The following is a 12,774-nucleotide window of genomic DNA, read 5'->3' on the forward strand; positions in this document are numbered from 1 at the left end:
TGTCTAAAAAAACGCTCAGTTGTGGGACTGAAGTAGAAGTGATACGGCTGGAAATTCGTATTCTTTCTTGACGTCCTATGATGAAACTCGCACGCACTCATATTTTTTTCAACAAACCAGTTGATAAAGAAAGAAAAAATAGACATTAAATAGGTTGTATGTTACTTTGTCTATCTATTGTCATCATGACATAATGTCAGTTAAATTCTTTACCAATGTATAATTTTTTTATAGAAATTAGCAGGAATCTCAAAATTTTATCGTAATTTCATAAAGCAATCATAAATTCTAGGCGTACAACATGCATGATACGGTAAGTACACAGAATTTCCATCAACCTTCGTGTATGCCAACCTCAGTATGAAATTTTACTTGCTGAGAATCCTTAAAACAGGCTTAGTCTAAGACGGATTGCTTTTTATCTCAATGTGAACACGATCTGACAGAAAGGGATGAATTATACGGTATAATAATAGAATATTATTTATTGGCTGTTTAAGAAAAACGACCCTTTTTTATACGACTTTTATATAATTTATAACATATCATTGCCGCAATTAAATTGCTAATATATTTTTTAAAAAAACAGTATAAGTAAGTAGGTGATCAGCCTAATGTGCCTGACAAGCAGTTGAATTATGGGTTTGAGGCATACCGGTTTCCTCACGATGTGATGATCATCACACACTGAATCCAATAGGAAAAAACTGCTCGATAATTATATGAAACTAGATACTTTAATCACAGATCGTCCGTCTTGCTGATGTGTGGAAGACCTGTAATAAGATCCGTGCGGCAGCTTTCCGTGTTGGTTTGAACCTATGGGACTTCTACCGCCCTCTTGACCCTGAAGGGAACTCACTCATCTCCGGTATTTTCCTATATACTTGTCGTATAATTTTCCTGAGAACCAACCCAGGTGTCGGTTTTTTCCTATTTCAATTTTACTTCTGGCAAATCCTATACTAAGTAAAAAAAATTGGTAAAACGATATTAATTGTAGTAAGAAAAATAATTTCGTTAATTACTAGTATTCTACTACTCTACTACTAATATTCTATAATTTAGTAACTCTTACTATTTTATTTTTGAGTAAAACATTACAGTGCAGTTTTTTTTTCAATTTAACTTTGATACCAAATAATCAAATTCATATTTTGTGTCTCACAAAAAAACCATTGTTTTTAAATAGAAATCACACACCTACAGTATAAACTAAATTTCTAAAACTAACATATTGAGAATAAGAATGTGATAATGGGAGAAATAACAATAAAATTACTGTATATTTTAATTCTTGATTTAGTAGTGTCGTCATAGAAAAGTATTTGAAATTATAATAATATCCTGTAAGGCAATACATTGGTTTTTCAGAGTCAAAATTCGTGTCGGTATTAGCCGGTCCACTGCGGTCAGTGATCGGACTTTCTGACGCTGAAATCGCGCAATTGGCAGACTACTTCCGCGCACAAGATGGCCGCGTGCTTTATCACCAGCTCTGCCAGATTGTTCATGGAGAAGGTGACATAAGTATCCCTTAAACCGCATGTAAACTCCACTTAACAATTAATAAAACTGAACTTGAATATTATTCTTTCATGCAACACAGTTCCTATCTATTTTATTATTAAGTAAAAATTTTCTGATACTTTATAAAGAATGAACTTATTAGAAGTTTCCGAAAGAAATTTATCTTTTCATCTGACTTTATAGGTTAACTTCCTTATAAGGGTAGGTTAATGTATCTTTTATATAAAATGCATGAAGTTCACTACTTACTGTTTTTAAGTTAGAGGAAGTTTTACATATTACAAACTTGGGTAAGTAAGGTAAGTACCTAGTCGGTGCTTATTAAAATTAATATATGACGGAGAAATATCGTCACTATTGATATGGACATCGTCATTAGTGTACATGGACATCGTATATTGGTTCCTTTTAACACTGTAGCTCAAATATTAAGTTAAAGTTATCTTAATATAACATTCTATTGACTCGATAAAACATTTCCTTATAATCCAAGCATTCCCTGGAATATATTTAAAATCATAACAGAGCCTGGTAAAAGATCTGTTAGTGTTGTATGTGTAGATGACGGTGGTCGCGAGCGAACATCTGCGGAATGTATACTTGAAGCCTGTCCACCGCCACCTGAACCTGCCTGTCACAAGCTCGATATTTGGCAGATGAGACGCCTCTGCTGCCTGCTAGCTACCATCGCGCAGCGGGATATTCCACTTAAACCTTACTTCCAGGACTACGAATTGGTACATAGCAACAAAATTGCATTGCATTCAATCATACTAATCATATAATAAAATATTCATATATAGCAGTTTGATTTATTATGAAATTACTTTCTAATTTTAAATTTCAGGTGGCGAAAAACGATGGACGAATAACATTTGCGCACTTTGCGCGTATTCTGAATTATATAGGTGTACTAGTTTCTCCAGAGGATTTTAATCTCCTTGTACGGAAGTTCATCAAAGATTCCTATACAATCGACTACGTGGAGTTCATAACAGCTGTCGAGGCCGTCAAGAAAGAGGGAATTCGCGGTTTAGGGCCGGTAAGATTAAGCCCCTTATATTGTAAAACCAATATCGATTATGATGGTTGACATAAGAATTGACTATGCCAGCTATTTGCATTGGAAGTCCCTGAAAAATAGGTAGATTGATAGACTTTATTAAATTACCTCAAATTCTCTAGCAATGATGTCGATAACTTGGATTAACGTCTGTGTCAATTCTGTCTTTAATTTTGATGTTTGTTTTTTAATTCGATTACAGGAATACAACAACCCAGCAGCATTGATAGACACGACTCTACCAAAAATAGTTCGTCCAGAGATAGAAGCGGGACTGTCCACCGCGCCACTTGGGGCTTTAGATGTATTCCACCCTGCACTACAGGGTCCCAAACCTTCACGACATCTTCTCGACCTTATGCTTAGGGTCCAAGAATTCGTTTTGCAAAGGCGAGTTCGAGTCTCGGAATTCTTCCGTGTAAGCTAATATTTTTGTTTGTTGAAGGTTTTGAAAAAAAACCCTGTATGTACAAAACATGAGTCGGCATATACTGACATTTGTTTTTTTCAGGACTATGACCCACTGAATAGTGGGCGTATATCCCCGCAGAAGTTCAGACGCGCGCTGGACGTCATGGGCTTCGGCGCTATACTCTCGGATCTGGATATGTTGTGCATCACCAGACATTACATTGATCCCAATCAGCCTGATCGCGTCTGCTGGCGGACTTTCGAGGACGATTGTGATCAGGGTATGAGTTTTCTTAAGCCATTGCCATTAAGAATTCACACGAAATAGGTACATTAATGCTCTAACTACAAATATTTATATTGGTATCAAGTTTAACAAATTTTGTCTCCAAAGTACCTATATGCCTTACAGTGTTCACAATAAAGGAGCTAGAAAAACACCCAGAAGTGTCAGCGGGCGGAGTTGCAGCGGCGGTTTCAGAGCTTCCGCAAGTAGGTTCGGCGGCTGAACATGGAGGGCCCTCTCCAATTGAACTCGATCAGGCGCAAGAGGCCCTACTAAGAGTACGAGCCGCGTGCGCGGAAAGGTCCCTTGACCTACGACCAGCTTTTGGAGAACATGACGAGTAAGGACCATTGTTGTTGTTGTCCAAACGTTTATAGTAGGTGTTTCTCATAGATTTTGATATTTGTGTTTGTAATGGAAAAACTGCCGTAAAGAATGTTTAGCGTTTCCTCCCACCGTCCAAAGGGTGGATGCTCGACCAAAGTAACCAAGGCCCTAGTGGCTATGGCCCAGAAGTCGAAAACAGTGTTATCAATTGGAATAATTTTATTAGCGCGATTCAGGTTATGATATACTGTTTGTAGCCGCAGATTATAAGTGTCGCTAGACTACTATCACACCAACTCCAATAATCTACTGCAAAATATATTTACGACGATATGGTGAAGATAAATATGTTTATAATAGACATAACAACGGGCACGTATCGCGTGCGCAAGTTCGTCGCGTGTTGGCGCGCCTAGGAGTTCTAGTGACGGCTGCGCAGGTGCGAGCACTGGAGACGCGATACCTCGACGACTGCGGCTTCCACTACGTCGCTTTGTTGGACGAGGTGAACCCAATATTATAAAGTCTAACATGTTCTTAAGGAACTGAAGGAACCTAAAGTACGTTTCTTATGAATCCTTTCTTGCACGTCCGCTTCCTTGCACAGGGGGGTATCTTTAAGACATAGAATCAGAACTATTGCCTGGCTCTATACACATAACATAACCTAAAGTTGTGATTGTAATCGCTGTAGTAATTCAAAGTATATATTTAATTATAAAATATTACAGTAGAAAAAACTCAGGTAATATTTATTCCATAAAGTATAATGTTTTAGTTAGAGGAACGACCTGCAGAGAGCGCAACAATCGCAGGTCCTGCGCTGGTATCACGACGACCTCAACAAAGTACGGTTGACCCCCTCGAGACTGATATTGTACAGATCCTTGCAAAGATCAAAGGAAAGGTACGCGAACGTAGCTTAATAGAAAAAAATATGAAACTTAGTCAGGCCATTAGTCAAGATAGTTAACCTAGTTATTTATATATTTTGATATAGTAGAAGTTTGTTCAAACCCTTTTGCTCTATCAGGAGCCAAATTGTACCGCGTATGTTATATCATAATTATTCGTTTGTATAGAATTAGTATACAAAGTAGCTTCTTTAACAAATTTAAAAATTTATTCAAATAGTGTTGGTATCATACATAACTTCATAACATAAATAAGAAGGCTCATTTTCGCCTTTTCTTAATGATATGATGATGTGTCATCGCAGATGGTGCGTGAGGGTTTGCGGCCTCGAGAATTTCTGTCTCAGTTTGATCCGCGCCGAGAATTGATCATTTCTCGTGCTGACTTCTACCGTGGCCTTGGGGCTGCCGGGCTTGCCCTTTCACCTAGGGAGATGGACACTCTTATTGAAGTGTTAGTTGATTTGATATCTAGTTACTTGTTGGAGTACAGCAATGACGTTTCACCGCTTCCTGATCAATTAGGCCTTTATTGTGGAACACAAATGTTATTCTAACGGATCTTTATTTTAGAGGTAAAACATAGATTCATTAAATTATTGTTATATACGTATTTAAATTAGAGTCAACGTGGAAATCGAACCTCTTAGAATGTTAATAACAAGCCCTTTACTTATTGGAATTTGCATCAGGTTTGGAACACGAACCAATAAAGCCAAATATATAATCATTTCGCTACACTGTAGATTTTGTTCCCCGGGACGGCGGCGCTATGTGGAATACGAGCGGTTCTGTACCACGGTTGGCGAAGCACTGACGCAAGGCGGACTGGAACGAGCTCCACTGCTGGAACCAGTGCCACACGTTCCTACCATCGATTCGCCGCTTAACTTCTTGAACTTTGAAGAACGCAATATCGTCGCCATCGCACTTGCTAAACTCGCCAAGTTCCCAGACCAACTCTCCAATATACTCGAAGTGTTCAAGGTCATTATAACGCGCAGTATCACTATTATACTAAAGATGGACGGGAAGTCTACTAGTCTGATTATAAAAAAATTACTACCGCCTGTCCTACTTTTAGTGAAAAACCACTATCGTACAAACTAAATAGTTAGGTAATATAAAGTTCCTGCTGGTAAAATCGTAGCAATAATGTTTTTCATAAGGTACCTACAAGTCTTGACGGTTTTTAATATTACAGGATATTGACAAGGAACGGTGTGGGACGATACCACGCATCTCCGTAGAACGCGCTTTGTGCCAACGAAACCTTCTGCAGCTAGTATCTGCCCGTGAAAGAGAGGTCATTTACAAGTGCTTTGGGTACCGAAGAGGCTGCGGCGATGAGGTACTACATTAAACTTCATGTCGAATATAATTGGTTGCTAGTACGAAGTATCATATAGGCAATATATACCGTTATCTACAAACCAAGGGGAGGTCGCTCAGAATAAGTACGAACCTTTCTTAGAGTGGGTAGTCGTTTATTGTTGAACTCTAAAACCATACGTTAGACAATTAAACTTTAAAGTAGTTTATTTCAACTTGCTAATTGCGCCTTTTCAGGTGAATTACCGAGCCTTGTGCAATGCACTCGACGTTCTCTTCGCAACATCTGCTCAGCCGTGTTAGGATTTAGCATTTTTACTAAGCAATAAATAAAAATGGTTTATATTGAATATTTAAATTTCCTATCCCATTAGCCTAGCTTTTTAACTATACTATGATGAAGAGGGGCCTTACAATTAAACGAAAATGCATAATGAAATAATGACAAACACTGAAGTCAATATTTTATTTACACTTTATTAGACATACACAAATTGTATATCTTTAGAATTGTTCAAATCTGAACTTACACTAATTTCAATCCTACGATTTGGAGAACACTATTCCATATAAAATACATCAGATTTTGTTCGATTTATATCAAATAAAACATACAAATCTACATGTTCCAGAGATCTTTAACTTCCGGAGGGGGGAGGCGGTGGTGGGAGAATAAGGGGTCACGCTCACAAACAAAATAACAATCACGCTACTCTTGCATACTGACACCCGCGCACGCCTCCATAGGGATTGGGCCATGGAATTAAGCTCTATCATAATTGTTTCACTATGACAACGTAACCGGCGTAAAATAAACCCTAAAGTAAAAAAAACCGATAAAACAAATATTAATAATTAAGCACATTCTCTTATCTATTAATTTAATACATCAGTCAAAGTGGTATTGTGAATATATTTCCATTGGTACCAAAAATGCCAGTTACGTTGCAAACGGGATTGCAGTTACTTAACAATCAGTTAATGTTAATCATTCAAAATTGAATTTATTCAATAATACTCAAGTAATCTATTAATCCATACTATATTATAATAATTTTATCAGAGGCCAGAGGCGGCCACGTCTTAGCGACGTACTTTTTGACTTAAAATCTTCTTATTTAAGTTTTCTTAATTTACTTGAATGGAATGGAATGAGGCTACCCGTGAGCTGGCACGGGTCGCGCTCATCTCCGCTGGACTTAACCTGAAAGAGAAGCACAAATAATAAATATATGTGCACCAAAGAAACGTTTAAAGGCTAGGATTTGTTGGGTCAGACAGTGTAAGACACGGCTTTCGTCGCAGAAACGGACACGCCGGTAGGTTCTGCTATTTCTAGCACCGGCGTGTTGATTCGGCCCCTCGGAAATTATTTTATCATCAGAAGACTTTAATTGTTCCAAATCCATAATCAATATTAATATAAACCGACCTTAATGGAGTGAGATGACTATCGTGTCGGCAGGTACTGTCTAGTAGGGCTGGTGCCTCTGGTTGGCACGGCCGCCGCCTCCGCCGCCGCCACCGCCGCGTTGTTTACCACCCTGGTAACCCGCTGTCGAATTTGACCCTACAGTACAACCGAGATCTAAAAAAACCAATCTTTTGAACTATGTCGATAACCCACGCTAAGATGTTATAATCAGCAAGATTACCAACAATAGCGACGAATATCAAAAACATAACCCATTATATCACCACAACTCCGGTCACTTCTTTCAGTAAAATAAAAGTAATAATGGGGCACATTTTTTTTGTGTGCATGTGTTAAGACAATTCTACTCTAGAATAACATCAAGTCTAAAATTTGAAATCATTTCACGAACCTAACTTCACACATCATGCAATGTACATTCAAATTTCCGAAAACGATTATGGTTAAATATAATTAGTTTTAAACTAATAATTCTACATAGGTGCACTAATATAGGAAGGAGAGCCTGCGGGTCAATTTTGAATAGGTACGTTGTTTTATAAGTCGGACGTGCAGTGTTACTTTTCTAAGCGTAAAACAAAACGAAGTACGTAATTTGTGAGTTGCCAATCGATAAAGCGGGAACTATGACTAAAATGAGTGAACTTTAGATTGATTATCGCCTTTATGAATACACTCATTGTTCTGCTCAAACTGCGACAACCAATCTATTCCAACAACCTCGGTATTGCCAGCAGTATTATACTTGATAACAGTTGATAATTAAAAGGCGGCACTGCCAAGATTGCATTGCTAATGCAAGGTGAGTTGGATGAATGGGCAGAGGTGGGCAGTACCTTTCCCACGAGGAGCCGCGCGCGCGCCGTAGCCACCCTCGTACCCTCCGTATCCGCCGTAGTCTGCCCGCAACACAAAGCCGTTAATAGCTAGTCTTGCTCTTATAACCCAACCCTATTTGTAACACCCTTCGTGTCTGCGAGCGCACCCCTACATAGTGAGCCCTAACTCTCCTACCTATTTAATTTAATTATACAGCTGTTTTAGCTATGCTTACCTAAATTTCACTAAATGTATTGTCTATTTGTGTGATCATTGACTATAAGTACGACATATTTGAAAATCGAGAATTAACACCAAGTAGTTAGTAGTACTATAAAATTTCTGTTATGAAATAAATCCTATATGCATTGATGAAGGTTAGTGAGCAACCCCACCTGTGAAAAGTTACTCCATGTGGCATGCGGATGAGATCTGTTCAAAATGAAGGCGCGGGTCTGGGAATGGGCAGGGCGGGTGCAATGAGGAATGGGGCATATATGGAAACACATTGATTTTTGGTAACAGTGCTTTATTCAAAAGCTTCATCATATCTTTATCACTTTCACAATGTCTCTCCATATATTACCCCAATTACCCAGATGTAGCATGTGGCAAGAGTATATAAGGTAAAATAAAAATATACCAAAATAAATAGATAACTCGGGCAACGATGCTACATATGTCAAAAGTGGTATTACAAAAACACTTAAAAAGATAAGGCGGTAACATATATGTACAGAACATAACCTAGTGAAACAATGATAAAGAGTGATTGCTCTCACCTGAGACACTAGCAAAATGGAATTTAAACAAATGCAAATCAGCCAAAGAATTAAAACATTAGATTAGATTACAAAGAGTGCGATTACGTCACCCGTTCACTACACATTATCTCGATAGAATATTAATGTAAATACGTAGCTATTATAGAAAAATAAATATTTTCTAAGGACTAAAGTATACCTAACGTTCACTGTACGTCCATAGGAGGCATCTCGGGGACGGACTCTCCTCATTACACGCTAAGCCTAACGAGCCCCCGCTCGCCGCCTCTGCCTGCTTATTGCTACGTGGACCATTATCACTATTAATAGTTAATCTCAACAAAGGTTTTTCCATATAGCAATAAAGCAGACCCCACTAATTAAAAATCATTTACTCCGATGGCTTGAAACTATGATATTGCTATAATATCTTCCAGCAGTCAGAGCAAAGAGTCTTGCGGGGCGAGAGCGGCGACGGCGGGCACCTTACGTCTACATTTACATTCTACTATCAGGTAACATCAGTCGAGGTAATGTGTCGGTGAGAACGCGCCCTAGTGTTGCTTGCCGCGTTTACCGTAATTCGGGTATCCGGAGTAATCGTATCCGCCATAGCCGCCGTAGCCGTCGTAGCCATAGCCGCCATAGCCGTAGCCATCGTAGCCGCCGCCGTAACCACCCTGTCCGTAACCGTAACCGCCATAGCCCTGATTGCCCCACGCGCCCTGGCCGCCGTAGCCGCCGCGCCCTCCGCGCCCACCCCGCGCACCCCGTCCTCCGCGGCCTCCCCGCCCGCCCATTGCACCGGGCCCATCAGGTTTGGGCGTCGCTCTCTTCACATCAACCTGCAATCATATTCATGTTAGTCCTGTGAGAAATCTTATCAATAATAAGAAGATAAGGTATGTGCAATAACATGAATTAAGTTTTTGATTCTAATGGAAAATAAACATTTCTTTACAGTTATTATGATAGCAAATTTTGTACAAACCTCTTTGCCTCCAATAGTCTGTTTGGGTGTCTTGAGAAGTTCATTCACAACTTGTTCAGACTCAAATGTAATGAAACAGAAACCTTTCCTTTGATTTTTTGTTTTGTCAAAAGGCATCTCAACTTCTATTATCTGTAAAGAAGTTCATTCTTGTAAAAAATGTATGAAAGACTAATTTTATATGAATTTCTATATATTAGATCAGTGGCCCGGGTTTATCTACAGCAAATTGTGCAGAATTATTTATCTCACCAATTCCGGTTTTTTCATCAGTTTAATTGTACTTTTTAAATTTCATTAGCAAAAACAATTATAAGAAAACAGTACTTAAATAATAGGAACCTACCGTCCCGAAATTTCCAAAGAAATTCTTGATTTCATCATCTGAGATTTCACTGCTGAGACCACCAACGAATATTTTTCCATGTCTGGCTTTAGCCTTCTTAGGATCAACTTTCTTATTATTGATAGTGTGGTCGCCCGCGGCCATAACTTTGTCGATCGACTCAGGGCTTTTAAACACAATAAATGCGAAGCCTCGTGATCGGCCAGTGTTGGGGTCAGTCTTGACATTGATACTCTCTATTTCACCATATGCACTAAAATGATCACGTAATTCCTCTGAAAATAAAAAGCCTTGTAAAAAAACCCAGCCAGTAATTAAAAAAAATACTGTTTAAAAATAAAAACTTCAGGAATGTGGGTAAATGTTGTCTTCAAATTTATCAGAAGCAGAACTGATATGATCATCATGTAAATAAAAATTAATGTTTCACCAAAAGTATAAAGTAATCAATCAAAAAACTTACTGTCTGTTGTTTCCCAGCTCAATCCACCCACAAATAGCTTTCTGCAAATATCACAATGTTTAGTTAATATGGATAATTTATATTACGTACGACAAGATGTGCCGCGATGTGAAACTGACTTAACGATTACAATTTAAAACATTATAAATTATGACTATAAACTATGCAGTACTTGTTTACAGTACTTTACAGCTAATTTTTGTCAAATAAAATAAAACAACTCCAAGCACTGCAGCAAAGCAAATTGAGAAACCTGTAAGTTACAAAAAAATCTGCAAAATTTATGTTGAGACAACGAGAATGTTACAGTTTAACGCAAGATTTGAAATTGGCAAGAGTGACGGGCCCAAATTTAAGTGGCCGAGACAATCTAGTCAGTTTGATCGAGGTTTACTTTAGTGTGAGCCCAGCAGATATATACCATAGCGTCCTCCGGCGACAGCAGCTGCGGCGGCGCAGGCTCACACCTGCAGAGAGACAGGCTGTTAGTAGCTCCAACTGACCGGGCCGCTCTACCGCCTACTTATAATACTTGGAGCACCCATTTAAAATCTTGCTACATGTATTTTGCTCATTCGTGGATATCAAGGTCCACGTTATTAACCGTAACATTCAAACCACAAAGAAAGCGTAATGACCGAGACAAAAATCGATAACGGGACTTGCCGGCGGTGCGAGGGACGCGCGAAAGACGCCATTTTACATCATGCGCCATCAAAATAACTTTAGATAAACTAAAAACCCTGCTTTAATCTGAAATGAAAACTATTATTCTGAAGACTAAATTTAACTCGCGTACAAACCACTGCAAAGATTGAAAGAACTAATTTGAAATCGATCTTAAAGATTATTGTAGATGGAAATAACCAATATCATCATAGTATATGCCGACGCGCCGCCATTGCGGCGTACCAATTTTTTTAACTATAAAATAAGTTTATACATATAATAAGATAACGACAGCGCGTAATATACAATTAAATACATTGATTTAAAGACAAAACAATAATATTTTGAAAATAATATAAATTAAATGGACTAATTAAATACCTGTCATCATCGCGTCCTGGGGCATCGGCACTATTTTGTTCTAATCCACCATCTCCTCCGCCATTTTCCGCGTTTCCGTTTACTTGATTTTCAGTAATATCTTGTGCGAAGTTATCGTTATTAGCCATGACTTATGAATAGACTTAAAGTAACAATAAACTAAAACTAAGGTCTAGACACGACCGTCAGTTACGAATGCAAAACGCAGAAGAAAGACGAAGTGACGCAGGAAATGTCCTACGAGTCGGCGCGAATTTTTTCCGAACGTTGGCTAACTGCAGGAAACCGGCGTCATTTATACCCCTTCTCTAAGCTGAGCCAATGAGCGTCGGCCCGGCCCAAGGGTCAATGGCATCATTACCTATCAACAAGGAGAGCGAATAGCACTTTGTAATGAGAGAAAGAGAAAGACAATACGTACCACAATCAATAATATTGCCAACATTATAGTGCAAGTTTTACCGCCATTCTATGGTAACAGATAACCATAAGTTAAGTTGTAATAGTGAGAAAGTATTATTAGTGAGTTTGTTTGTTTATTATTTTGAGCACTATAGAATATAAAAAGAATAGTAGTACATATTTTGTTATCCAAAGCTGCCCAAGCTTTTATTTGTACCATAAAAAATACTCGACGAAATGATTCAGATAAGAAGTAATAATATCTATATTTTATACGACATTATAAGCCCCAAATTTTTGGATTTCATATTTAAAGGTTTTTTAGTTAATAATACATAATTTAAAAGTACCGTCAGTAAGTAGTAACAACTTTTTCTAGCAGGGTCTATTAAATTCAAGGCTTTTGTCATATTTATTTTCTGAAAGCACCATTCTTGGTAAAGCCTAACATAAAATGTAAAATTGGTCACGTACAAATGGAAAACTTGTGTCTGAATTTTAGAGATTTCACCATTTCAACAAATATGTTCGTCAAAGTAAAAGTTTAGCGTTTTCAAATCATAAATTAATATAATTTTACAAAACATGTGTATATTAAGTTTAAAATTGTTATTTTAGAAAGTTAATGTAAAATTTATATT

At 38.0% G+C, this 12,774-nt stretch overlaps 2 protein-coding genes and 1 non-coding gene across 7 annotated transcripts; 1 reads left to right on the forward strand and 2 right to left on the reverse strand.

Moving 5' to 3' along the window:
• The first annotated feature begins 176 nt into the window (after positions 1–176).
• On the forward strand, positions 177–6,213 carry LOC123707944. The gene is made up of 14 exons (XM_045658275.1): positions 177–313; positions 748–871; positions 1,375–1,521; positions 2,092–2,267; positions 2,378–2,572; positions 2,796–3,011; positions 3,105–3,285; positions 3,417–3,630; positions 3,978–4,122; positions 4,396–4,524; positions 4,837–4,985; positions 5,278–5,518; positions 5,736–5,882; positions 6,101–6,213. The coding sequence occupies exons 1-14, from the start codon at positions 302–304 to the stop codon at positions 6,164–6,166; spliced, it is 2,142 nt and encodes a 713-aa protein (XP_045514231.1). The 5' UTR covers positions 177–301; the 3' UTR covers positions 6,167–6,213.
• Positions 6,214–6,310: 97 nt separating this feature from the next.
• Positions 6,311–11,959, reverse strand: LOC123707945 (RNA-binding protein squid). Of its 5 annotated transcripts, XM_045658281.1 has the most exons (9): positions 11,732–11,864; positions 11,103–11,148; positions 10,682–10,722; positions 10,219–10,493; positions 9,873–10,004; positions 9,459–9,726; positions 8,135–8,197; positions 7,296–7,451; positions 6,311–7,067 (listed from the first exon to the last, which is right to left on the reverse strand). In XM_045658281.1, the coding sequence occupies exons 4-8, from the start codon at positions 10,360–10,362 to the stop codon at positions 7,336–7,338; spliced, it is 723 nt and encodes a 240-aa protein (XP_045514237.1). In that variant the 5' UTR covers positions 10,363–10,493; positions 10,682–10,722; positions 11,103–11,148; positions 11,732–11,864; the 3' UTR covers positions 6,311–7,067; positions 7,296–7,335. The 5 variants fall into 5 exon arrangements, with proteins under 5 accessions (XP_045514237.1, XP_045514232.1, XP_045514234.1 ...); XM_045658276.1 differs by lacking the exon at positions 11,103–11,148 and having other exon boundaries at positions 11,732–11,959; XM_045658278.1 differs by lacking the exon at positions 11,103–11,148 and having other exon boundaries at positions 7,296–7,433; positions 11,732–11,958.
• On the reverse strand, positions 10,561–10,630 carry LOC123709154. Its single transcript, XR_006753698.1, has one exon. It is a non-coding gene; the product is annotated as a small nucleolar RNA snR61/Z1/Z11 (small nucleolar RNA).
• Positions 11,960–12,774: the final 815 nt, after the last annotated feature.

The sequence above is a fragment of the Pieris brassicae genome, chromosome 4 (assembly GCF_905147105.1).
Source record: "Pieris brassicae chromosome 4, ilPieBrab1.1, whole genome shotgun sequence".
Taxonomy (NCBI): Eukaryota; Metazoa; Arthropoda; class Insecta; order Lepidoptera; family Pieridae; genus Pieris; species Pieris brassicae.